At 53.9% G+C, this 23870-nt stretch overlaps 2 protein-coding genes and 4 non-coding genes across 26 annotated transcripts; all 6 read left to right on the forward strand.

Moving 5' to 3' along the window:
* The first annotated feature begins 1026 nt into the window (after window positions 1-1026).
* On the forward strand, window positions 1027-14481 carry FLT3LG (fms related receptor tyrosine kinase 3 ligand). Of its 21 annotated transcripts, none has more exons than XR_010124937.1 (10): window positions 1258-1359; window positions 1681-1750; window positions 3646-3756; window positions 4097-4150; window positions 4254-4518; window positions 6875-7013; window positions 8233-8411; window positions 8487-8555; window positions 10063-10184; window positions 13987-14212. XR_010124937.1 is itself a non-coding variant. In XM_063657786.1 (10 exons), the coding sequence occupies exons 2-9, from the start codon at window positions 1718-1720 to the stop codon at window positions 9941-9943; spliced, it is 1002 nt and encodes a 333-aa protein (XP_063513856.1). In that variant the 5' UTR covers window positions 1258-1359; window positions 1681-1717; the 3' UTR covers window positions 9944-9979; window positions 13987-14044. The 21 variants fall into 21 exon arrangements, 20 of the variants coding, with proteins under 20 accessions (XP_063513862.1, XP_063513864.1, XP_063513853.1 ...); XM_063657786.1 differs by lacking the exon at window positions 10063-10184 and adding an exon at window positions 9792-9979 and having other exon boundaries at window positions 13987-14044; XM_063657785.1 differs by lacking the exon at window positions 13987-14212 and adding an exon at window positions 9792-9979.
* Window positions 14482-15011: 530 nt separating this feature from the next.
* Window positions 15012-20293, forward strand: RPL13A (ribosomal protein L13a). The gene is made up of 8 exons (XM_054465589.2): window positions 15012-15635; window positions 17828-17900; window positions 18210-18275; window positions 18453-18554; window positions 18757-18842; window positions 19017-19076; window positions 19409-19531; window positions 19716-20293. Exons 1-8 carry the CDS (start codon window positions 15621-15623, stop codon window positions 19800-19802), a joined length of 612 nt encoding a protein of 203 aa, XP_054321564.1. The 5' UTR covers window positions 15012-15620; the 3' UTR covers window positions 19803-20293.
* LOC129021285 (small nucleolar RNA Z195/SNORD33/SNORD32 family) lies at window positions 17943-18026 on the forward strand. Its single transcript, XR_008496011.1, has one exon. It is a non-coding gene; the product is annotated as a small nucleolar RNA Z195/SNORD33/SNORD32 family (small nucleolar RNA).
* Window positions 18593-18677, forward strand: LOC129021284 (small nucleolar RNA Z195/SNORD33/SNORD32 family). The gene has a single exon (XR_008496010.1). It is a non-coding gene; the product is annotated as a small nucleolar RNA Z195/SNORD33/SNORD32 family (small nucleolar RNA).
* LOC129021286 (small nucleolar RNA SNORD34) lies at window positions 18882-18952 on the forward strand. Its single transcript, XR_008496012.1, has one exon. It is a non-coding gene; the product is annotated as a small nucleolar RNA SNORD34 (small nucleolar RNA).
* On the forward strand, window positions 19152-19237 carry LOC129021291 (small nucleolar RNA SNORD35). Its single transcript, XR_008496015.1, has one exon. It is a non-coding gene; the product is annotated as a small nucleolar RNA SNORD35 (small nucleolar RNA).
* Window positions 20294-23870: the final 3577 nt, after the last annotated feature.

Raw genomic sequence — 23870 nt, forward strand, 5'->3', positions numbered from 1 at the left:
ATGAGCTATTGGGGCTTGTATCTCTGCCTCTCTGCTTCATTTAAATCTTTCTAGCCAGATGGAAGGTCTGACCATTCGGTGCGACAAGGCAGCTAACCCAGGCTGAACAGGAAGTGAGGCAGGCAGAGGGATCAGGGAAGGGAAATGGATGGTGAAGGCCAAGACGGGTGAGGCTTTGCTGCAGTAACACACAATCCCCAAATCTGCGTGGGCCACAACCACAACGTTAGTTTGTTGCTTACACTCCCTGTGCTCATCTGGGCCTGACAGGATCCCTGTGCTCCTCCGAGTGGCACAGGAAACTTGGCTGATAGAGGCACTCTCTCCACGCATCCTCCACCATCCACTCCCCGGTCCCTTAGACTTCCATCCAGAAGTGACACCTGTCACCTCCACCCTCATGTGATTGGCCAAAGCGAGTGTGGCCATGTCCGAGTTCCCCAGGATGGGACCTCGAATCCTCCTGCAGGGAGGGGGGGCCAGCAGATGTTTCAGGACAGTCTGCCACGGATCAGATGGGTGAGCAAGAGATTCAGGATGGGTGTGATGGGTCACACCTGTAATCCCGGCACTTCGGGAGGCTGAGGCAGGCGGATCACCTGAGGTCAGGAGTTCGAGATCAGCCTGGCCAACATGGTGAAACCTCGTCTTTACTAAAAATACAAAAATTAGCCAGGCATGGTGGCATACACCTGTAATTCCAGCTACTCGGGAGCCTGAGGCACAAGAATCGCTTAAGCCCAGGAGGCGGAGGTTGCAGTGAGCCAAGATTGTGCCACTGCACTCCAGCATGGGCAACAGAGTGAGACCCCATCTAAAAAAGAAAAAGCTTCAGAGATTCAGAGATCCACAGATGTGGAAGAGAGCTTCTATTTTGTCTCATTTACCACCTCACCCCTCAGTTTGGAGTTGGAGAAACCGAGGCTTAGAGAGGTCAAGGGGCTGGCCAAGCTCCCACAGTGATAAAGCTAGGGCTAGGGCGACACCTGCCAGGCCCAATGTGACAAGATGCATCCTGAGTCCTGTGTGCCAAGCCTTGGCGGGGCAAAGTTGGGGCCCGGAGGACGGTAAGACACAGCAACTCCTAGTTCCCAGAGACAGATCCGGGTTCCAGCCCCAGCTCACCATGCACTGGGCGTGCCACCCAGGGAGTCAGCCCCACTGAAAAGCCCCCGCTGCGGGGCGTCCGGGGAACGCGCCATCTGCGGCATGAGCGGCCGCCTCTCACCACCAGGGGGCGCGCTCCGCCTGGGCCCAGATTCCACCCCTCGACTGTCTCCCCCCAAAAATTTCCTTTCACTTTCGGTCTCTGGCTGTCACCCGGCTTGGCCCCTTCCACACCCAGCTGGGGCAAGCCTGGTGCGTGAGGAAACTTGGACTCTAGGTCCCCAAGGGGCGGAGCCAGGGTCCCCACTCCTGGGGCAGGGGGAGCAGAGGGTGGGGGGCTGGGTTCCCGGGTCCCTAACCTGAGGAGGGTTCTGGGGACCAGACGTCGGGGTTCTTAGAAGTGGAGATGAAGAGTTTTCACCGTAACTGGGGCAGACGCAGGAAGCCTGGGGGAGGAAGGGGCGGAAACTCAGCCACATCAATGGGACGCGGGAGGGGCGGGGAGGCAAAGGGGCGGGCGGGGCAGGGGCTGGGGCATGAGGGTCCGAGACTTGTTCTTCTGTCCCTTCCAAGACCCGGCCACAGGAGGCATGAGGGGCCCCCGGCCGAAATGACAGTGCTGGCGCCAGCCTGGAGCCCAACAGTGCGTAAACCCCAGGGACAAGATCAGGGGAGAGGGGAGGCACAATGTCAGGATGGGGCAGAGATTGGGGGGAGATGGACGGGAGAACAGATGGACAGATGAGGAGGAAATAGGAGGGGGGATGGACAGATGTGAGGGGAGATGGACAGATGTGAGGGGAGATGGACAGAGGAGGGGGAGATGGACAGGAGTGGGCAGATGGACAGGAGTAGGGAGATGGACAGAGGAGGGGGAGATAGAGGAGAGGGAGATAGAGATGAGTGGGAGATGGACAGGAGGGGGGAGATGGACAGAGGAGGGGGAGATGGACAGAGGAAAGGGGAGATGGACAGAGGAGAGGGAGATGAAGAGGAGGGAGGTGGACAGGAGGAGGGAGATGGACAGAGGAGGGGGAGATGGACAGAGAAGGGGGAGATGGACAGAGGAGGGGGCGATGGACAGAGGAGGGGGAGATGGACAGGAGGGAAGATGGAGAGGAGGGGGTATGGACAGAGGAGAGGGAGATGAAGAGGAGGGAGATGGACAGAGGAGGGGGAGATGAAGAGGAGGGAGATGGACAGAGGAGGGGGAGATGGACAGGAGGGAAGATGGAGAGGAGGGGGTATGGACAGAGGAGAGGGGAGATGGACAGAGAAGGGGGAGATGGACAGAGGAGGGGGCGATGGACAGAGAAGGGGGAGATGGACAGAGGAGGGGGAGGTGGACAGGAGGGAAGATGGAGAGGAGGGGGTATGGACAGAGGAGAGGGGAGATGGACAGGAGGGGGAGATGGACAGAGGAGAGGGAGATGAAGAGGAGGGAGGTGGACAGGAGGAGGGAGATGGACAGAGAAAGGGAAGATGGACAGAGGAGGGGGAGATGGACAGAGGAGGGGGAGATGGACAGAGGAGGGGGAGATGGACAGAGGAGGGGGCGATGGACAGAGGAGGGGGCGATGGACAGAGGAGGGGGAGATGGACAGAGGAGGGGGAGATGGACAGAGAAGGGGGGTATGGACAGAGAAGGGGGAGATGGACAGAGGAGGGGGAGATGGACAGAGGAGGGGGAGATGGACAGAGGAGGGGGAGATGGACAGAGAAGAGGGGTATGGACAGAGAAGGGGGAGATGGACAGAGGAGGGGGAGATGGACAGAGGAGGGGGAGATGGACAGGAGGGAAGATGGAGAGGAGGGGGAGATGGACAGAGGAGGGGGAGATGGACAGAGGAGGGGGAGATGGACAGAGGAGGGGGCGATGGACAGAGGAGGGGGGTATGGACAGAGGAGGGGGAGATGGACAGGAGGGAAGATGGAGAGGAGGGGGGTATGGACAGAGGAGAGGGGAGATGGACAGGAGGGGGAGATGGACAGAGGAGAGGGAGATGAAGAGGAGGGGGAGGTGGACAGGAGGAGGGAGATGGACAGAGGAGAGGGAGAGAGACAGAAGAGGGGGGAGACGGACAGAGGAGGGGGAGAGGGACAGAAATGGGGGGAGATGGACAGAGAGGGAAGGTGGACAGAGCCAAGAACGAATGAAGAGGACGTGGACCAAGATCAAGAGAGAAGCAGGCAACAGTGGTGTAGAAGGCAGAGGGAGGGACAGAGCTGGAGGAACCCGGGTGAGGAAAGCAGACGTGAAGATGAGGTGGTTGGAGAGAGACCAGCAGAGTGGGGGAGATGGGGAGAGAGAGGGGTGGGGCAGAGGAGGATGCAAACTGGACAGCGTTGGACCAGAGGCAGAGAGAAACCAGGAGAGACGGGCAGAGATGGGGCCATGTCTCCAGAAAGTGTGGAAGAGGCAGAAGGACACCCAGGGAAGGAGGAGCGGGGAAGACAGAACAGTACAGGTGGGAAGCCCGGAGGAGGGGGCTGTGTGTGGAACAGCGGAGGGCTCCCCCAGCACCCCCTCCCCTGCAGACCTATCTCCTCCTGCTGCTGCTGCTGAGCTCGGGACTCAGTAGGACCCAGGACTGCTCCTTCCAACACAGCCCCATCTCCTCCGACTTCGCTGTCAAAATCCGTGAGCTGGTGAGCGGCGCTGCCCTGGACCCCCTCATGTGATCCCCCTCCCCCCCTTGTTTTTAAAGTAGAGATGGGGTCTCTCTCCCTGTGTTTCCCAGGGTGGTCTTGAACTCCTGGGCTCAAGCGATCCTCCCACCTTGGCCTCCCAAAGTGCTGGAATTACAGGCGTGAGCCACTGTGCTTAGGGGTGTCGTCCCTTTTTAAGGGCAAGGTTCTGTGGCTTCTTCTGGGTTCCCCCTCTCTTGGTCTTGTCCCTCTCTCTCTGGATCTCTGCTGCCACCTCTGGGTCCCCACAGTTCTGTTTCTCGCTGTTTTCAGCCAGGCCTGATCCTGTTTTCTCCCGCAGTCTGACTACCTGCTTCAAGATTACCCGGTCACCGTGGCCTCCAACCTGCAGGACGTGAGTCATGCTGGGAGGGACCTGGGATGGAGGTGGGGACCACAGACTCAAGATGCTCCACCGAGGCGAGTGGATAACCAGGCCCTCCCCTCCCCAAACCCAGGAATCAGAGTCCTCAGCCCCTCCTCCCTCAGACCCAGGAGCCCCGGCCCAGCTCCTCCTCCCTCAGACCCAGCAGCCCCGTGCCCAGCTCCTCCCTCAGACCCGTGGGTTCTCCCCGCTAGGAGGAGCTCTGCGGGGCCCTCTGGCGGCTGGTCCTGGCACAGCGCTGGATGGAGCGGCTCAAGACTGTCGCTGGGTCCAAGATGCAAGGCTTGCTGGAGCGCGTGAACACGGAGATACACTTTGTCACCAAATGTGCCTTTCAGGTCAGCCCTCAACTTAGGGGACAAGTGAGGGGAGGGAGATGCCTTCCTACGAAATTAGAAGTAAAGCTCCGCTAGGCCTTATTGGCTATTTATTTGGACCATAGCCACCCAAGGAAGGTAGAGCGAGAAGCGCTACCCTGCAGAGCCCTGTTCCTACAGAACAACACGTCCACAGGCACCGGTGATGGGGAGCAGTCTGGTCCGATTCTGGGGCCCCGGTTTCCTAGGCCATGATGAAGGGTGCCACTGAGGGGTTCTTCCCCCCAAAAAAACAGGGAGAGAAGGGGTCTCTAAACTGAGGAGGCCGGGCGCGGTGGCTCACTCGTGTAATCCTAGCACTTTGGGAGGCTGAGGTGGGCGGATCACTTGAGGTCAGGAGTTCGAGACCAGCCTGGCCAACATGATGAAATCCCGGCTGTACTAAAAATACAAAAATTAGCCGGACATGGTGGCTCAGGAGGCTGAGGCACAGGAATCGCTTGAACCCGGGAGCCAGAGGCTGCAGTGAGCCAAGATCATGCCACTGCACTCCAGCCTGGCAGACAGAATGAAACTGTCTCAAAACCAAAACAAAACAAACAAAAACCTCTCTCTGAGGGCTGGGTGCAGTGGCTCACACCTGTAATCCCAGCACTTTCGGAGGCCAAGGTGGGAGGGTTGCTTGAGCCCAGGAGTTCAAGACCAGCCCGGGTAACACAGTGAAACCTCATCTCTGCACAAAAATAAAAATAAATTAGCCAGGCATGGTGGTGCCCACCTGTGGTCCCAGCTACTCAGAAGGCTGAGGTGGGAGGATCACTTGAGCCCTGGAGGTCGAGGCTGCGATGAGCTATGATTGGGCCACTGCACTCCAGCTTGGGCGACAGAGCAAGACCCTGTCTCAAAACATAAAATAGGCCGTGTGCGGTGGCTCACGACTGTAATCCCAGCACTTTGGGAGGCTGAGGCAGGTGGATTGCCTGAGCTCAGGAGTTCGAGACCAGCCTGGGCAACGTGATGAAAACCATCTCTACTAAAATACAAAAACAAAATTAGCCAGGCATGGTGGTGGGCACCTGTAGTCCCAGCTACTCGGGAGACTGAGGCAGGAGAATTGCTTGAACCCAGGAGGCAGAGGTTGCAGTGAGCCGAGATTGCACCACTCCACTCCAGCCTGGGCGACAGAGCAAGACTCCATCTCCAAAAAAATAAAAATAAAAATAAAATAAAAGGCCGGGTGCAGTGGCTCACGCCTGTAATCCCAGTACTTTAGGAGCCCGAGGCGGGCAGATCACGATGTCAGGAGTTTGAGACCAGCCTGGCCAACGTGGTGAAACCCCGTCTCTACTAAAAATACAAAAATTAGCTGGGCATGGTGGCACGCGCCTGTAGTCCCAGCTACTCGGGAGGCTGAGGCAGAAGAATTCCTTGAACCCGGGAGGTGGAAGTTGCAGTGAGCCGAGATCGTGCCACTGTACTCCAGCCTGGGTGACAGAGCGAGACTCCGTCCCCAAAAAATAAATAAGTAATAAAAGAACTTTGGGAGGCCGAGGCAGGCAGATCACCTGAGGTCAGGAGTTCAAGACTAGCCTGGCCAACATAGAGAAACCCCGTTTCTACTAAAAAATATAAATAAATAAATAAATAGGCTGGGCACGGTGGCTCACGCCTGTAATCCCAGCACTTTGGCAGGCCGAGGCGGGCGGATCATGAGGTCAGGAGATCAAGACCATCCTGGCTAACACAGTGAAACCCCGTCTCTACTAAAAATACAAAAAATTAGCCAGGCGTGGTGGCAGGCACCTGTAGTCCCAGCTACTTGGGAGGCTGAGGCAGGAGAATGGCGTGAAACCAGGAGGCAGAGCTTGCAGTGAGCCGAGATCGCGCCACTGCACTCCAGCCTGGGTGACAGATTGAGACTCTGTCTTAAAAATAAATAAATAAATAAATATGGCCGAGCACGGTGGCTCATGCCTACAATCCCAGCACTTTGGGAGGCCAAGGTGGGCAGATCACCTGAGGTCAGGAGTTCGAGACCAACCTGGCCAACATGGAGAAACCCCGTCTCTACTAAAAATACAAAAAATAGCTGGGCATGGTGGTGGGCACCTATAGTCCCAACCACTGAGGAGGTTGAGGCAGGAGAATCACTTGAACCTGGGAGGCAGAGGTTGCATTTCACCACTCCAGCCTGGGCAACAGAGTGAGATTCTATCTCAAAAAAAATTAATTAATTAATTAATTAAATAAATAAATTCTGAGAGCCAGAGCTCACTGGGCCCTGTTGCTGGGCATCGCCAGCAGGGAAGGGCCTTTGGCCTGTGGAGGGGCGGTGGGGGGATGATGTGGTGGTGACGTCTCCCTCCCCTGCTCCCAGCCCGCCCCCAGCTGTCTTCGCTTCGTCCAGACCAACATCTCCCGCCTCCTGCAGGAGACCTCCGAGCAGCTGGTGGCGCTGAAGCCCTGGATCACTCGCCAGAACTTCTCCCGATGCCTGGAGCTGCAGTGTCAGCCCGGTAAAGGCTTCCAGGCACTCCCACTCCTTCCCCTCCTGTCCTCACGGCGGGTCCTCCTCTCTGCACAGTGCATCCCAGACCCCACCTTTCTCATATTGGTTGTGACAAGGGCAAGCTTATTCCTTTTTCTGGAACTCAGTTTACCTATTTTTTTTTTGAGACGGAGTCTCGCTCTGTCGCCCAGGCTGGAGTGCAATGGCACGATCTCGGCTCACTGCAAGCTCCGCCTCCCGGGTTCACGCCATTCTCCTGCCTCGGCCTCCCAAGTAGCTGGGACTACAGGCGCCCACCACCACGCCCGGCTGATTTTTTTGTATTTTTAGTAGAGACGGGGTTTCACCGAGTTAGACCAGGATGGTCTCGATCTCCTGACCTTGTGATCCGCCCACCTCGGCCTCCCAAAGTGCTGGGATTACAGGTGTGAGCCACGGCGCCCGGCCTAACTTTTTTTTTTTTTTTTTTTTTTTTTTTGAGACGGAGTCTCGCTCTGTCGCCCAGGCTGGAGTGCAGTGGCGCGATCTCGGCTTACTGCAAGCTCCGCCTCCTGGGTTCACGCCATTCTCCTGCCTCAGCCTCCCCAGCAGCTGGGACTACAAGGCGCCTGCCACCTCACCCGGCTAATTTTTTTTTTGTGTTTTTATTAGAGACGGTGTCTCCTGACCTCGTGATCTGCCCGCCTCAGCCTCCCAAAGTGCTGGGATTACAGGTGTGAGCCACCGCGCCCAGCCTATTTTTTTTTTTTTTCTGAGTCGGAGTCTTGCTCTGTCGCCCAGGCTGGAGTGCAGTGGTGCAATCTTGGCTCACTACAACCTCCATCTCCAGGGTTCAAGCGAATCTTCTGCCTCAGCCTTCCGAGTACCTGGGATTACAGATGTGCATACCATGCCTGGCTAGTTTTTGTGTTTTTAGTAGAGATGGGTTTTCACCATGTTGGCCAGGCTGGTCTCGAACTCCTGACCTCAAGTGATCCACCCTCCTTGGCCTCCCAAAGTGCTGGGATTACAGGCATGAGCCACTGCGCGCAGCCTATTCACTCATTTAATTTGTGGCAGTCTGATGAGGTAGGTACAATGATTATCCTAGTTTTACAGATGAGCAAACAAGCACAGAGAGGCCAAGCAGCCCATCCAAGGTCACACAGCCAGTGGCAGCCAGGCCTCTCTTTCCTTCCTTACCCCAGCCCTTCTCCTTGGTCACCCAGCCTCCTCTTTCTCCCCAGACTCCTCAACCCTGCTACCCCCATGGAGTCCCCAGCCCCTGGAGGCCACAGCCCCGACAGCCCCGCAGCCCCCTCTGCTCCTCCTACTGCTGCTGCCCGTGGGCCTCCTGCTGCTGGCCGCTGCCTGGTGCCTGCACTGGCAGAGGACGCGGCGGAGGACACCCCGCCCTGGGGAGCAGGTGAGCAGGCTGGGAAGAGGGGGTGAGGGGGCCGAGAGGGTGGCCCACTTGTGGCTGACACTTTGGGACCCACAGGTGCCCCCCGTCCCCAGTCCCCAGGACCTGCTGCTTGTGGAGCACTGACCTGGCCAGGGCCTCATCCTGGTGAGTCCTTCCTGGGCTATGGGGCCTGGACTTTGTGTCTGCAGGTTCGGTCACTAGGAGGCCACGGAAGGGTGGTGATCAGTGGAGGGGCAGGTGCAGCTCTAGGTGCAGAAAGACTCCTCTGGGGCCAGGCGAGGTGGCTCACGCCTGTAATCCCAGCACTTTGGGAGGCCAAGGCGGGTGGATCACTTGAGGTCAGGAGTTCAAGACCAGCCTGGCCAACATGGCGAAACCCAGTCTCTACTAAAAATACAAAAATTAGCTGGGCGTAGTGGTGTGTGCCTGTAATCCCGGCTACTCAGGAGGCTGAGGCAGGAGAATTGCTTGAACCCAGGAGGCAGAGGTTGCAGTGAGCCAAGATTGCGCCACTGGACTCCAGCCTGAGTGACAGAGCTAGACTCCGTCTCAAAAAAAAGGAAAGGAAAGAAATACCCCTCTGGGGCCACGGAGACAGACTGGAGACCAAGCCGGAGGCTGTGGGAAGGCCCAGGGTGAGGACCATGACTGAGCCAGGGATGGGACCATGGGATGGAGTGGAGTGGACGGGCAGAGAGCCAGGGATCAGAGATCAGGAGGGACCGGCCTGGGGCCTGACAGGCTTGAGTTGGCACAGATAGCCCTGGTCCAGTGATGGGGTGGACAGGGGCGAACCTGGGGGAGGAGTCAGATTAGGGAAAGACATGGAGCTCACTGGGGACCTGAAGGAGCAACGGGCCCTGGGGAGATCTGTGGATGCAGGAGTTTGCAAGCCCCCTGGGGCAGGAAGGAAATGGCATTCCAGAAAGAGGGAACTGCCTTTGGAAGCCCTTTGTTATGAGAAAGCTCAGGGTGTTGCAGTAACTTGGGCCAGCATGGGGCAGCAAGGAGCCATGCGAGGTGTGAGACGGAGGAAGGGAGCTGGGAACAGGTGTGGAGGGTGCAGGCAGGTAGGCAGGTGGGGCAGGAGGGAAGAAGAAGGGGGTCCCCTAACATTTCAAATCTAACATTTCGTAGTAATTGCTCGCACATATAGTGCCTTGGTAATTCAGGCCTCATGTGGGGCTTGCTTGCTTTCTTTATTTTTTTTTTGAGATGGACTCTCACTCTGTCACCCAGGCTGGAGTGCAGTGGCGGGATCTTGGCTCATTGCAACCTCCGCCTCCCAGGTTCAAGCAATTCTCCTGCCTCAGCCTCCCAAGTAGCTGGGATTACAGGCACCCGCCACCATGCCTGGCTAATTGTTTGTATTTTTAGTAGAGATGGGATTTCGCCATGTTGGCCAGGCTGGTCTCGAACTCCTGATCTCAGCTGATCCGCCCACCTCAGCCTCCCAAAGTGCTGGGATGACAGGTGTGAGCCACTATTCCTGGCCCATGCTGGGCTTTCCACAAATGAACTCACTTCCTTGAGAAGTTTGTGCCATTATGATCCCAAGGCACAGAGAGGTAAATAATTTGCCAAAAGTCACACAACTCAAGGGTGACAACCAAGATTTGACTTCAGGTTATCTTTTTTTTTTTTTTTTGAGATGGAGTCTTGCTCTGTCGCCCAGGCTGTAGTGCAGTGGCATGATCTCGGCTCACTGCAGCCCCCGCCTCCCAGGTTCAAGCGATTCTCCTGCCTCAGCCTCTGGAGTAGCTGGGATTACAGGTACCCACCACCATGCTCGGCTAATTTTTGTATTTGTAGTAAAGACGGGGTTTCACCATGTTGGCCAGGCTGGTCTCGAACTCCTGACCTTAGCTGATCCGCCCGCCTCAGCCTCCCAAAGTGCTGGGATTACAGGCGTGAGTCACCGCGCCCGGCCTCGAGGTTGTCTTGATCCAGCATCTGTGCCCTTCACTCTGCTGCCTCAGTTTCCTGATCTGTACGAAAGGCTCTAATAGTCCTTCAACCATAGGGTTGTTATGAGGTTAAGTGAAGTGACACGGGCAAGGCTCTTAGAGCAGCACAGTGGAAACGGCATGTGAGCCACCTGTGCGATTTTCACTTTCCTAGTAGCCACATTTTTTTTTTTTCCTGAGACGGAGTCTCGCTCTGTCGCCAGGTTGGAGTGCAGTGGCGCGATTTCAGCTCACTGCAACCTCCACCTCCCGGGTTCAAGCGATTCTCCTGCTTCAGTCTCCCGAGTAGCTGCGATTACAGGCACCCGCCATCACACCCGGCTAATTTTTTGTATTTTTAGTAGAGACAAGGTTTCACCATGTTGGCAGGCTGGTCTAGAACTCCTGACCTCATGATCCACCCGCCTCAGCCTCCCAAAGTGCTGAGGCGTGAGCCACTGTGCCTGGGCTCACCGTTTTTAAAAAAGGAAAAAGAAGCAGGTAACTTTATTTTATGCAGTATATCCAAAATGTTGTTATTTCAACATGTAATCAATATTTCTCAATGATTAATGAGACATTAATCAGTTGGAATCATTCATCATTTTGGAATATTTCACATTCTTTTGTCATACTAAGCCTTCAGCATACAATGTATAGTTTATTTATTTATTTATTTATTTATTTATTTATTTTTCCTTTTGAGATGGAGTCTCGCTCTGTCTGGGAATCATGATGATTCCCAGAGATAGCAACTGAGATTCTAAACTCTTCTGTGTGGTTTTTTGTTTTTGAGACAGGGTCTTGCTCTCTCACCCAGGCTGGAGTGCAGTGGCGCGATCTCGGCTCACTGCAACCTTCGACTCCCTGGTTCAGGCGATTCTCCTGCCTCAGCCTCCCGAGTACCTGGGATTACGCCACCACACCCAGCTAATTTTTGTACTTTTAGTAGAGATGGGGTTTCACCATGTTGGCCAGGATGGTCTCCATCCCCTGACCTCGTGATCCGCCCGCCTCAGCCTCCCAAAGTGCTGGGATTACAAGTGTGAGCCACTGCGCCCAGCCCAGACAATAAATTTTTATCAGAAACGCTTCATCTATATTTAAATTTCATGAAATTTATAGTTGCCAAAAGTAGATTCACATAGTCAAGTTGTTCAAAACATACATTAAACCAGCCTGGGCCACATGGTGACACCCCATCTCCACAAAAAATTTTAAAAAGTAGCTGGGTGTGGTGGCACATGCCTGTAGTCCCAGCTACTCAGGAGGCAAAGTAGGAGGATTGCTTCAGCCCAGGAGGTCGAGGCTGCAGTGAGCCATGATTGTGCCACTGCACTCCAGCCTGGGTGAGAGAGCAAGACCCTGTCTCAAAAACAAAAAACAAAAAACCACACAGAAGAGTTTAGAATCTCAGTTGCTATCTCTGGGAATCATCATGATTGCTAAGACCCGTATCTATCCAACAACAACAACAAAAATTAGTGCACTCCAGCCTGGGCAATAGAGGGAGACTCTATCTTAAAAAAAAAAAAAAAAAAAAAAAAAAAAAGATCAAGGACCAGTATCTAAATTGCTCTGTCACCCAGGGTGGAGTGCAGTGGCAGGATCCCGGCTCACTGCAACCTCCGCCTCCCGGGTTCAAGTGATTCTCCTGTCTCAGCCTCCCCAGTAGCTTGGACTACAGGCGCATGCCACCACACCCAGCTAATTTTTGTATTTTTAGTAGAGGTAGGGTTTCACCGTGTTTGCCAGGATTGTCTCGATCTCTTGACCTCGTGATCTGCCCGCCTCAGCCTCCCAAAGTGCTGGGATTATAGGCGTGAGCCACCATGCCCAGCCTATCTTTTTTTTTTTTTAAGAAAAGGTAATACATTGAGCAGTTTTCCTCCCAACCTGTCCAATCTGTTTCCTGTCTTAAATTTATTTTTTATTATAATTTTTTTTTTTTTTTTGTAAGACAGACTTTTGCTACCCAGGCTGGAGTGCAGTGGTGCTATCTTGACTCACGGCAACCTCCACCTCCCAGGTTCAAGCGATTCTCCTGCCTCAGCCTCTAGAGTAGCTGGGATTACAAGCACCTGCCACCACACCCAACTAATTTAGTGTATTTTTAGTAGAGACAGGGTTTCTTTTGTTGTTGTTGTTGTTGTTTTTGAGACGGAGTCTCACTCTATTGCCCAGGCTGGAGTGCAATGGCACGATCTCGGCTCACTGCAACCTCTGCCTCAGTCTCCTGAGTAGCTGGGATTACAGGCACACACCACCATGCCTGGCTAATTTTTGTATTTTTAGTAGAGATGGGGTTTCACCATATTGGGCAGGCTGATCTCGAACTCCTGACCTCGTGATCTGCCCGCCTTGACCTCCCAAAGTGATGGGATTACAGCCATGAGCCGCCCTGCCCAACCAATACCTGATATTAATTTTATTGTATCTCACCCAGCATGGTGGCTCACACCTGTAACTCGTTGGCAGATCGCTTGAGCCTAAGAGTTCAAGACCAGCTTGAGCAACATGGTGAAACCCCGTCTCTACTAAAAATATAAAAATTAGCTGGGCATGGTGGCACGCACCAGTAATCCCAGCTAACTCAGGAGGCTGAGGCAGGAAGAATCGCTTGAACCTGGGAGGCAGAGGCTGCAGTGAGCCGAGATCGTGCCACTGCATTCCAGCCTGAGACAGAGCAAGACTGTCTCAAAACAAGTTTAAGTCCAGCCTCAAACTCCTGGACTCAAGTGATCCTCCTGCCTCAGCCTCCTGAGTAGTGCACCGGCCCCATTTCAAGTATTCAGTATTCACATGTGGCTGGTTACTCCCGTATTAAACAGCAAAAATAGAGAACACTTCTTTTTCTTTTCTTTTCTTTTTTTTTTTTTTGAGATGGGAGTTTCGCTCTTGTCGCCCAGGCTGGAGTGCAATGGCACGATCTCAGCTCACCGCAACCTCCGCCTCCCAGGTTCAAGTGATTCTCCTGCCTCAGCCTCCCGAGTAGCTGGGATTACAGATGTGCACCACCACGCCTGGCAAATTTTGGTTTTTTGTTTTTGTTTTTTTTCTTTTGAGACAGACTTTCGCTCTTATTGCCCAGGCTGGAGTGCAATGGTGCAATCTCGACTCACTGCAACCTCCGCCTCCCGGGTTCAAGCAATTCTCCTGCCTCAGCTAATTTTGTAGTTTTAGTAGAAACGGGGTTTCTCCATGTTAGGCTGGTCTCAAACTCCCAACCTCAGGTGATCCGCCCGCCTCAACCTCCCAAAGTGCTGGAATTACAGGCGTGAGCCACTGTGCCTGGCCCTAATTTTGTATTTTTAGTAGAGATGGGGTTTCTCCATGTTGGTCAGGCTGGTCTCAAACTCTCAACCTAAGGTGATCCACCAGCCTCAGCCTCCCAAATTGCGGGATTATAGGCGTGAGCCACCGCGCCCGGGCAAATATAGGGAACGTTTCTATCATGGCCACGTTCTCTTGGACAGCAATGCCCTAGCACATAGTAAGCGCTTGCTGGGAATGGAGTTGTTTTGGGCATGAGTCTGTGCCCCGCCCCGAGCTAAGCTACTTTCCCTCTTCTCTGTCAGCGGATCCTTAAACAACCCAGTGAGACAGACATCTATCATCCCATTTTACAGGGGAGGACACTGAGGCACACAGAGGGGAGTCACCAGCCAGAGGATGCATAGCCTGGACACAGAGGAAGTTGGCTAGAGGCCGGTCGCTTCCTTGGGCCCGATGCCCCTCTCATTCCCTCCCCAGGATGGAGGCAACGCCAGAACCCAGCACCGGCCCCACTTACCCAACTCTGTACAAAGCCCTTGTCCCCATGAAATTGTATATAAATCATCCTTTTCTACCAGCTCTCGCCAGGTCTGTCTATGGATGGGTGTGAATGGGGTAGTTTTGATTTCAGAATCTTGGTTTTTGAATTGCAATGCAATGTTTCATTCAATACATGTTTTCTGAGGTCCGCTGGAGCCCCGGGCCGGCGCTGGGCAATGTCAGAGCCTGGATTTGAGTCAGAACCAGCCCAGTCGCCCCAGGTCTCCTAGGCTATGGACGAGAAGACAAGGGATTCAGCGAGCCTGGGTGCAGGATGCCATAGGCTCCTATGGAGATAGCACAGAGGCAGTGTGAGAGCCCGCGGGGGGCAACTCACCCAGGCAGGGAGAGCAGAGAGGCTTTCCAGAGCCAAAGGGCACTGCGATGGTGACAAGCCAGATTTGGAGGGGTTGGGGAGGGCATCCTGGGCAAGGGACCCAGCTGAAGCAAAGGCCGACAGTCCAGAAAGTGAGAAGTTTCTCTGAGGAACGCTCAGTGGACTGGTGCAGCCAGGCAACTAGAAGCCATTCCTCGAACCACTCAGAGCCCCTGGGGAAGACCACCTCCATCTGTTTTACAGATGGAGAAACTGAGGCCCGGATAAGGCCAAGGGTTTGTCCAGGTCACAGTGAAGTCGACCAGACACAGGAATCCAAATCTCTAAGCCTAGAATGGGCAAGGCGCTGGGGCTCACGCCGGTAATCCCAGCACTTTGGGAGGCCGAAACCAGAGGATCGCTTAAGCCCAGGAGTTCGAGATCAGCCTGGCCAACATGTCAAGACTACCCCCGGTCCCGGGCCACAACAAAATATATATATATATATATATATTAGCCAGGCATGGTGGCGCGCCCCTGTAGTCCAAGTTACTGAAGAGGCTGAGGCAGGAGGATCCCTTGAGCCCGGGAAGTGGAGGCTGCGGTGAGCCATGATCACCCCACAGCACTCTGGCGTGGACAACACAGCGAGACCCTGTCTCAGAAAATAAAGTATGCCCAGACTGCGCGCGGAAGGGCGGGCCTGGCGGGTCTGGTCTCCCCATGCGGGCCACCAGAGGCCCTGCAGCCTTCAGTCGTTTGAAGGGGTAATGGCGCTTCCCCCCACAAACATGGCGGACACAGCGTGTGAACGAGATGAACAGCCCCTCAAAAATATGGCCGCCGAGGCTGGACGGCCGCTCCCCAGCAGCACCGCCTCCACGCCCCACGTGATCTCTCGCCGGGCACAGCTCTGACCGCGGAGGTCCAACCGGAAGAATGTCCGGATTGGACATTCGGAAGAGAACCCGCCTTCCCGTGGGGAATCTCTGCGCACGCGCAGAACGCTTTGACCAATGAAAACACAGAAAGCGGTCTGCGCAACCGCGCTGCGTCACTTCTGCCGCCCCTGTTTCAAGGGATAAGAAAGCCTGCGACAAGCCCTCCTCCTTTCCCAAGCTGCTGCCGAAGATGGCGGAGGTGCAGGTGCGGGCTCCGCGCGGGCCGGGGCGGCAAGGGGCCGGGTGGGATCCAGGCCGGAATGGGGTCGCACCCTCTCTGTACTCCTGCATGTTTTGCGGAGCTTAACATCCATAATGAAGCAAAATGGAAGTCTTTTGGGATAAGGGGAATCTGTAGGGAATGCCGCGGCTCTGTTTAGGCCTAGGTTGGCTACAATGCGGCATTTTCTTCTCGAGGCAAGGGTGATAGAGCTTCCAGCACAGGACAGGTATTTTACAACTAGATTTCGCTTACCTTGAACTCGGGTAGTGGGTGGGGGCCCTGGGGTAGAGTCTTGGCCGAAGTGGACCCTTGTGTGTCCTCAGCGATGAGGAACACGCGGAAGTGTGGCCGGGCGGTCTCGAGGCAATGAGAAACTGAGTTTTGGCCAAAATGGAAGGTATTTTTATCTCGCCCAGTGCGCGGGCTACTTTGATTTCACGTGGAGGTGTGAAATCCTTGCAGCTCCGGTGGTTTTAATTCTCAATGCCTTTCTGTGGGGGGTCGAGAGAGCTGTTGGCTGCCGGGCACTCGGGAGTGAACTCGTTTGCCGTGGTTTTGGGGATTGGCGATTGTCCTGAGGCGTGTTACTGGAAGTCGAGAGCTATGATGAATGGTTCCACAAGGCTGGGACATCTTTTGGGCCTGACACCTGGGGGCCCTTTCCCTGGCTCCTGGTGTAGCTACTTAAGTATAAAGGAGGGGTTGGCTCTGGAAAGGTTTCTTTGTGAGTAGTCTGTTGTTGGGGCGGCGGACATTTCAGAGCCAGGCCGATCTAGGCAAGTTGTGTTCACCAAACATGTGTCTTTGTGCCTAGCAACAGTTTGCAATGTTTCGCGTAGTTCAGTTAACCATATTCCTGAGGCAGATACTGGTATCCTTATTTTACAGAGGAGGAAATTAAAGCTTGGGAATTGGTGATTTTGGGCCAAGGTCACGATTTAAGGAAGTCTGTCTGGATTTAAGAGTCTTTGTACTGACGCTGACAAAGCATGTGTAACCACCAGTGTGTGTTTCATGCTTTTGCATTAAAACAATGAGGATTTCTACTTCTGGTGTTTTTCTGACACGGAGTCTCGCTGTGACACCCAGGCTGGAGTGCAGTGGTGCGATTTTGGCTCATTGCAACCTCTGCTTCCCGGGTTCAAGTGATTCTCCTGCCTTAGCTTCCCGAGTAGCTGGGACTGCAGGTGCCTGCTACGACGCTTGGCTAATGTGTTTTTGGTAGAGACAGGGTTTCACCATATTGGCCAGGATGGTCTCAAACTCCTGACCTCAAGTGATCTGCCCGCCTAGGCCTCTCAAAGTGTTGGGATTACAGGCGTGAGCCCTTGCGCCCGGCCAGGATTTCTCCTCTTGAGGAAGCTGAGGTTCGGTGCCTGGGCAGTTTACCGGGGAAAGCAGAGTGCTCTATAGCAGAGCTAGCATGGGCTTTTGACTACTCTGCCTAATCTCATTCCACCTGAAATTCGGTTTTCTTCCAAATTAAATTTGTGGTAGAAACACTCTATACATTAGAAGAGAATTAGATTGTGTTAACATCCTACAGTTGATTGGCCACGGTGGCTCAAGCCTGTAATCCGAGCATTTTGGAAGGCTGAGGCACGCGGTTCACTTGAGGCGAGGAGTACAAGAGCAGCCTAGGCAACATGGCAAAACCCTGACTCAACAAAAGTACAAAAATTAGCTGCGTGTGGTGTGGTGGTGCACGCCTGTAGTCCCAGCTACTCATGAGGCTGAGGTGGGAGGATAGCTTGAGCCTGGGAGGTCGACTGCCTGTGCAACAGCGAGACCCTGTCTCAAAACCAAATCCTACAGTTTATTAGTTACAAGGTCTTGTAACTGGATAGTCAGTGGGCAGAGCTTTGCTGGTCTTCGTTCAAATCCAATTGCTTTGCAAAATACAATCTGAGCATAAAATCGTACTCATAGAAGAACTCAGATACGAGGGGAGTTCAGGCCTCTTAAACTGCTCACTCACTGATCCTGAGGCAGCGTTGCTTTCTCAGTCCCTGTTCCTCATCTGTAGAGTGGGGCTCAGTGTATAGTTCCCAGCTCTGATGGCTAGGTGCAAGGCACCCTGTTGGCACGGTAGGACAAAAGAAGGGAATGCTTGCTTGTGAGGACAATCAAAGGCTGTCCTTGTCTCTGAGCCTTTTTGCCCTTGTCTCCCACAGGTCCTGGTGCTTGATGGTCGAGGCCATCTCCTGGGCCGCCTGGCGGCCATCGTGGCTAAACAGGTACTGCTGGGTAAGTCGCTGCTCGCGGCCCCTCTGTCATGGGCCCCCGCTGGCGGTCAGTGATGAGCAACATTCACCATCTTTCGTTTGAGTCTCATGGCCATGAGATCAACCCCATGCACCGCTCTGAGACCTGCCAGCCACTCTTCCCCGGGGTTGGGGACTCCAGGCTCAAGAAGTAATTATGTATTAGGCTAAGTTTTCATTTAAACATGAACTTAGTTCTGGCGAGTACTGCGCTGTGTCTGGAGGGTGACTGCATAGGCGGTGGTAGAACCCTCAGGTGGCTCAGCCCTTCTAAGACTTTCCCTCCCTCTAGGCCGGAAGGTGGTGGTTGTACGCTGCGAAGGCATCAACATTTCTGGCAATTTCTACAGAAACAAGTGTAAGTTAAGACCTGGGAGGAGACCTGGAGAGGGTCTCCCTGTGGGGTGTTGAGGCTCTGAAAGCAATTGCAGCCGTGTTGGGAGAGGCTACTTGGGGTTTCTGAGAAGGCCCTTGGAAGTGGGGTTTTGGGGATGCTGGTAGACTGGGCAGGCCTCACACTCTCTCCTCTCCCTAGTGAAGTACCTGGCTTTCCTCCGCAAGCGGATGAACACCAACCCTTCCCGAGGCCCCTACCACTTCCGGGCCCCCAGCCGCATCTTCTGGCGGACCGTGCGAGGTGAGCAGAGCGTGGGGACTGCAGGTGGTGATGGGCAGGCGGCCGGTGATGAGAACTTCTCCCACTCACATTCGAGTTTCCCGACCATGAGATGACTCCACATGCACTACCATCTGAGGCCACTCCATGGGCCCACCTCAGTGGGGAGGGTGGGCGTCCTTATGAGGCCCTCTGACTGGGCCTGCTATCCGTCACTCAACAGGTATGCTGCCCCACAAGACCAAGCGAGGCCAGGCCGCTCTGGACCGTCTCAAGGTGTTTGACGGCATCCCACCGCCCTATGACAAGGTGAGCTGTGCCAACCCCTGCAGGCAGCGGCCTTACCTGTGGCGTCCATGATGTTCCGCCACTACCTACATTGTTTGATCCTCATGAAAGCAGCACTGGCTGAGACGCCGGCCCAGCCAACCTCCTTCCCTGTCTGTCCCTCCCGGGCTCTAAGCCCCTCTCTTTCTCTAACAGAAAAAGCGGATGGTGGTTCCTGCTGCCCTCAAGGTTGTGCGTCTGAAGCCTACAAGAAAGGTGAGTCCCAGCTTACACTGCGCCATCTACTTTGGAGATTTCAGGCCTGCTGAGGGACCTGGGGCCCCGGAGCCTGGCAGATGATGTCCTTATCTCACGATGGTCTGCGGATGTCCCTGCGGGAATGGCGACAATGCCATTGGCTTAGCTGATGCCAGGAGGGTTGGGTGGGTTCTTTTCTAACGGGCCTGCAGAGAACAGTTGCATTATGATATGCCCAGCTGTCAGTCACCTCCCAGCTCTCACCAGCTCCCGGCTCCTCAGGGTGTGGGGGCTTAGATAGCCTTACAACTTCATTTGTTCACCGCTGCCGCCGCCCCCCCCCCCCCCAGTTTGCCTATCTGGGGCGCCTGGCTCATGAGGTTGGCTGGAAGTACCAGGCAGTGACAGCCACCCTGGAGGAGAAGAGGAAAGAGAAAGCCAAGATCCACTACCGGAAGAAGAAACAGCTCATGGTGAGGCCAGGGGCTGGTGCTGAGGGGGGCATCTCACTCCTGGACGGGCCTGGCAGGTGCTGCCTTACCCACGGAGGACTCTTAACTGGCAAAGGGCCAGCCAGGGTTGGGGTGGAATGGAGTCCATGTAATGAGGGCAATGCAACCCCTCCTGACCACCACCACCTGCACTTATTCTTGGCAGAGGCTACGGAAACAGGCCGAGAAGAACGTGGAGAAGAAAATTGACAAATATACAGAGGTCCTCAAGACCCACGGACTCCTGGTCTGAGCCCAATAAAGACTGTTAATTCCTCATGCGTGGCCTGCCCTTCCTCCATCGTCGCCCTGGAATGTGCGGGACCCAGGGGCAGCAGCAATCCAGGTGCCACAGGCAGCCTGGGACATAGGAAGCTGGGAGCAAGGAAAGGGTCTTAGTCACTGCCTCCCGAAGTTGCTTGAAAGCACTCGGAGAATTGTGCAGGTGTCATTTATCTATGACCAATAGGAAGAGCAACCAGTTACTGTTAGTGAAAGGGAGCCAGAAGACTGATTGGAGGGCCCTATCTTGTGAGTGGGGCATCTGTTGGACTTTCCACCTGGTCATATACTCTGCAGCTGTTAGAATGTGCAAGCACTTGGGGACAGCATGAGCTTGCTGTTGTACACAGGGTATTTCTAGAAGCAGAAATAGACTGGGAAGATGCACAACCAAGGGGTTACAGGCATCGCCCGTGCTCCTCACCTGTATTTTGTAATCAGAAATAAATGCTTTTAAAGAAATGTGGCGTCTTTGCACTGTGTCTGCTGTGGAGGCAGGCCCCTGGCCAACGGGGGGTGAGGAGCTTGAAGAAGGTAGAATGGGCTGTGCTAATACACACAATATATGTAACTTGCCCTAGATTCAATGATCCTTTCTAGACACCGTTTACAAACCAAAGACAAAATGTGGCCAGCAGTACCTGGTGCTTCCTAGTTAATGTAAAGCTGTCTCATTCTAATTCAGCTGCAAAGTATGGACCCATGCCCTGCTGCCAGGCTGCTATAGTCCCGGCTGTAGAGACAAGCATTTTGCAAATGATAAGCACTAGAATAACAGGTAACGCTAGGCTTTATGCACTAAAAGAACCCATTAGATCTGCCAGTCTGAATCCCAGAAAGGGCACTGATAGAGCATTTAGTACTAGGTAGCAATTTCATAAATTGTCCCTGGTCAAAGCTTGCTGGGGCAGGCCCTGTTCCCATTTTACTGATGTCTAACAGTCGTGTTCGGTAATACGTCATACTCAGGGCTCCACGCTAAACACCCTAAACACTAAAAGGTAAACATGCTGTGAAGTAAAGGAAGCTAGATTCATGCTGTCCTTGCGGTTGGATGCCAAGATTCAGGAGTAACTCTTTGGTACTTATATACTTACATGCACAACCTTACCCCAGAGAAAGATGAGTGGACACTGATGTGCATTGTGTTGATGGCAGATTGTAACTTGCCACACCATTCCATCAGGGGCTTATTAACCTTTCCAGAAAAGTCTGAAGAGACCACAGTGGCTTGTGTTTTCCCTGAGAATCAGTGAACATGGGTGGTGCCTGCTCCTGCCAGAGTCCCCACATGGATTCTCATTGACCAGAGAAGCCTACTCCACAAATAACCAGACTTACAGCATAATCTTAAATTTCACAAACTCCATGTGAAACTACAATTATCCTCCAAAAGCGTGATCCATTAGCAAATGGGAATGATGTGGGCTTTATAAAAATTTTTAAGACTGAGAAGACACCATCAGGAAAGACGAGCCACAGACTAGGGAGAAAATATTTACAAGCCATCTCTTTTTGAAGGTCTTGTATCCTGCTATAAAGAACTCGGCCAAGTGCGGTGGCTCACACCTGTAATCCCAGCATTTTGGGAGGCCAAGGCGGGCGGATCAACTGAGGTCAGGAGTTAGAGACTAGACTGGCTAACATGGTGAAACCCCATCTCTACTAAAAATACAAAAATTAGCTGGACGTGGCGGTGGGCGCCTGTAATCCCAGCTAGTCAGGAGGCTGAGGCAGGAGAATCACTTGAACCCGGGAGGCAGAAGTTGCAGTGAGCCGAGATCGCGCCACTGCACTCCAGCCTGGGCGATAGAGCGAGACTCCATCTCAAAAAACAAACAAACCTCATACAGGATGTGGTGGCTCACACCTGTAACCCCAACCATTTGAAGTGAGAGGATTGGCTTGAGTCCAGGAGTTGGAGTCCAGACAGGGCAACATAGGGAGACTCTGAGTTAACAATTTTTTTTTTTTTTTTTTTTTTTTTTGAGACAGAGTCTGGCTCTGTCACCCAGGCTGGAATGCAGTGGTGTGATCTCCGCTCACTGTAGGCTCCGCCCCCCCAGGTTCACACCATTCTCCTGCCTCAGCCTCCCGAGTAGCTGGGACTACAGGTGCCTGCTACTGCGTCTGGCTAATTTTTTGTATTTTTAGTAGAGACGGGGTTTCACCGTGTTAGCCAGGATGGTCTCGCTCTCCTGACCTCATGATCCACCCGCCTGGGCCTCCCAAAGTGCTGGGATTACAGGCGTGAACCACCGCGCCCGGCCAATTTTTTTTTAATTAAGATGTTCTATAGCTGCACTAATTGATACACAATACACAAGCCACTAACCCCACTTGTGGCTCCTGAGCACTTAAATATGAATAGCGTGAGGCTGGGTGCAGTCTCACACCTGTTCCCAGAACTTTGGGAGGCCAAGGCTGGAGAATCACTTGAGCCCAGGACTTCGAGACCAGTCTGGGTAATATAGCGAGACCTTGTCCCTACTAAAAATAAAATAAATTAGCTGGGCATGGTGACACACGCCTGTAGTCCCAGCTACTTGTGAGGTTGAGGTAGGAGGACTACCTGAGGCTGGGGAGGTCAAGGCTGCAGTGAGCTATGATGGAGCCACTGTACTCTAGCCTGGGCAACAGAGAGACCCTAGGGAGTCTCTAAAACTAAATAAAATACCGGCCGGGCGCAGTGGCTCACGCTTGTAATCCCAGCACTCTGGGAGGCCGAGGCGGGCGGATCACGAGGTCAGGGGATCACGAGGTCAGGAGATCGAGACCACGGTGAAACCCCGTCTCTACTAAAAATACAAAAAATTAGCCGGGCGTCGTGGCATGCGCCTGTAGTCCCAGCTACTCGCAGAGGCTGAGGCAGGAGAATGGCGTGAACCCGGGAGGCGGAGCTTGCAGTGAGCCGAGATCGCGCCACTGCACTCCAGCCTGGGTGACAGAGCGAGACTCCAAAAAAAAAAATACCGTAATTATTCAGCTATAGACTTGTGCTGTTCAACACAGTAGCCTTTAGCCACATGTGGCTATTTAGATATAACACAATCAAAGTTAAAAATTTATGTCCTCAGTCACAAAAGCCACATTTCGAGTGCCAGTGACTGCCGTGTCCACCAGCGTAGATATAGAAAATTTCCATCACATAAAGTTCTACTAGATTCTGTTACCGACTGAAAAACAGCAGAAGGATCGCTCCACCCCAACCCCTGGCACCAATTAAATTACCGTCTGCGGATGAAATGAGAAGAGTAGCTTTCTTTCTTTTTTTTTTTTTTTTCTGAGACGGTGTCGCTCCGTCGCCCAGGCTGGAGTGCAGTGGCACAATCATAGCTCACTGCAGCCACGACCTCCCCGGCTCAAGTGATCCTCCTCCCTCGACCTCCCAAAGTGTTGGGATTACAGGCGCGCCGCACTGCACTCGGCGAGAGTAACTTTCTTTCTTTCTTTTTTTTTTTTTTTTTTTTGAGACGGTTTGGCTGTTGTTGCCCAGCCTGGAGTGCAATGGCGTGATCTCGGCTCACTGCAACCTCCGTTTCCCAGGTTCAAGCGATTCTCCTGCCTCAGCCTCCTGAGTAGCTGGGATTACAGGCATGCGCCACCATGCCCGGCTAATTTTGTATTTTTAGTAGAGACGGGGTTTCTCCATGTTGGTCAGGCTGGTCTCGAACTCCTGACCTCAGGTGATCCGCCCACCTCGGCCTCCCAAACTGCTGGGATTACAGGCGTGAGCCACCGAGCCCGTTTTTTTGTTTGTTTTGTTTGATACGGAGTCTTGCTCTGTCGCCCAGGCTGTCTGTCGCCCAGGCTGGAGTGCCATGGCGCGATCTCAGCTCACTGCAACCTTCGCCTGCCAGGTTCAAGCGATTCTCCTGCCTCAGCCTTCCGAGTAGCTGGGATTACAGGCGCCCGCCACCACGCCCGGCTAATTTTTGTATTTTCAGTAGAGACAGGGTTTCACCATGTTGGCCAGGCTAGTGTTGAACTCCTGACCTCAGGTGATCCGCCCGCCTTAGCCTCCCAAAGTGTTGGGATT

This window comes from Pongo pygmaeus, chromosome 20 (assembly GCF_028885625.2).
Source record: "Pongo pygmaeus isolate AG05252 chromosome 20, NHGRI_mPonPyg2-v2.0_pri, whole genome shotgun sequence".
Classification (NCBI taxonomy): Eukaryota; Metazoa; Chordata; class Mammalia; order Primates; family Hominidae; genus Pongo; species Pongo pygmaeus.

Bases quoted from the DNA above. Each gene is read 5' to 3' on its own strand.
- FLT3LG (XM_063657781.1), top strand. From the start codon at position 1,718: ATGACAGTGCTGGCGCCAGCCTGGAGCCCAACA. The intron at 4,151-4,253 runs GTGAGTCATGCT...CCCCAAACCCAG, and splicing joins TGGCCTCCAACCTGCAGGAC to GAATCAGAGTCCTCAGCCCC. The intron at 8,556-13,986 runs GTGAGTCCTTCC...CCCATTTTACAG, and splicing joins CTGGCCAGGGCCTCATCCTG to GGGAGGACACTGAGGCACAC.
- RPL13A (XM_054465589.2), top strand. The intron at 18,555-18,756 runs GTGAGCAGAGCG...GTCACTCAACAG, and splicing joins CTTCTGGCGGACCGTGCGAG to GTATGCTGCCCCACAAGACC. The intron at 19,532-19,715 runs GTGAGGCCAGGG...TATTCTTGGCAG, and splicing joins GGAAGAAGAAACAGCTCATG to AGGCTACGGAAACAGGCCGA.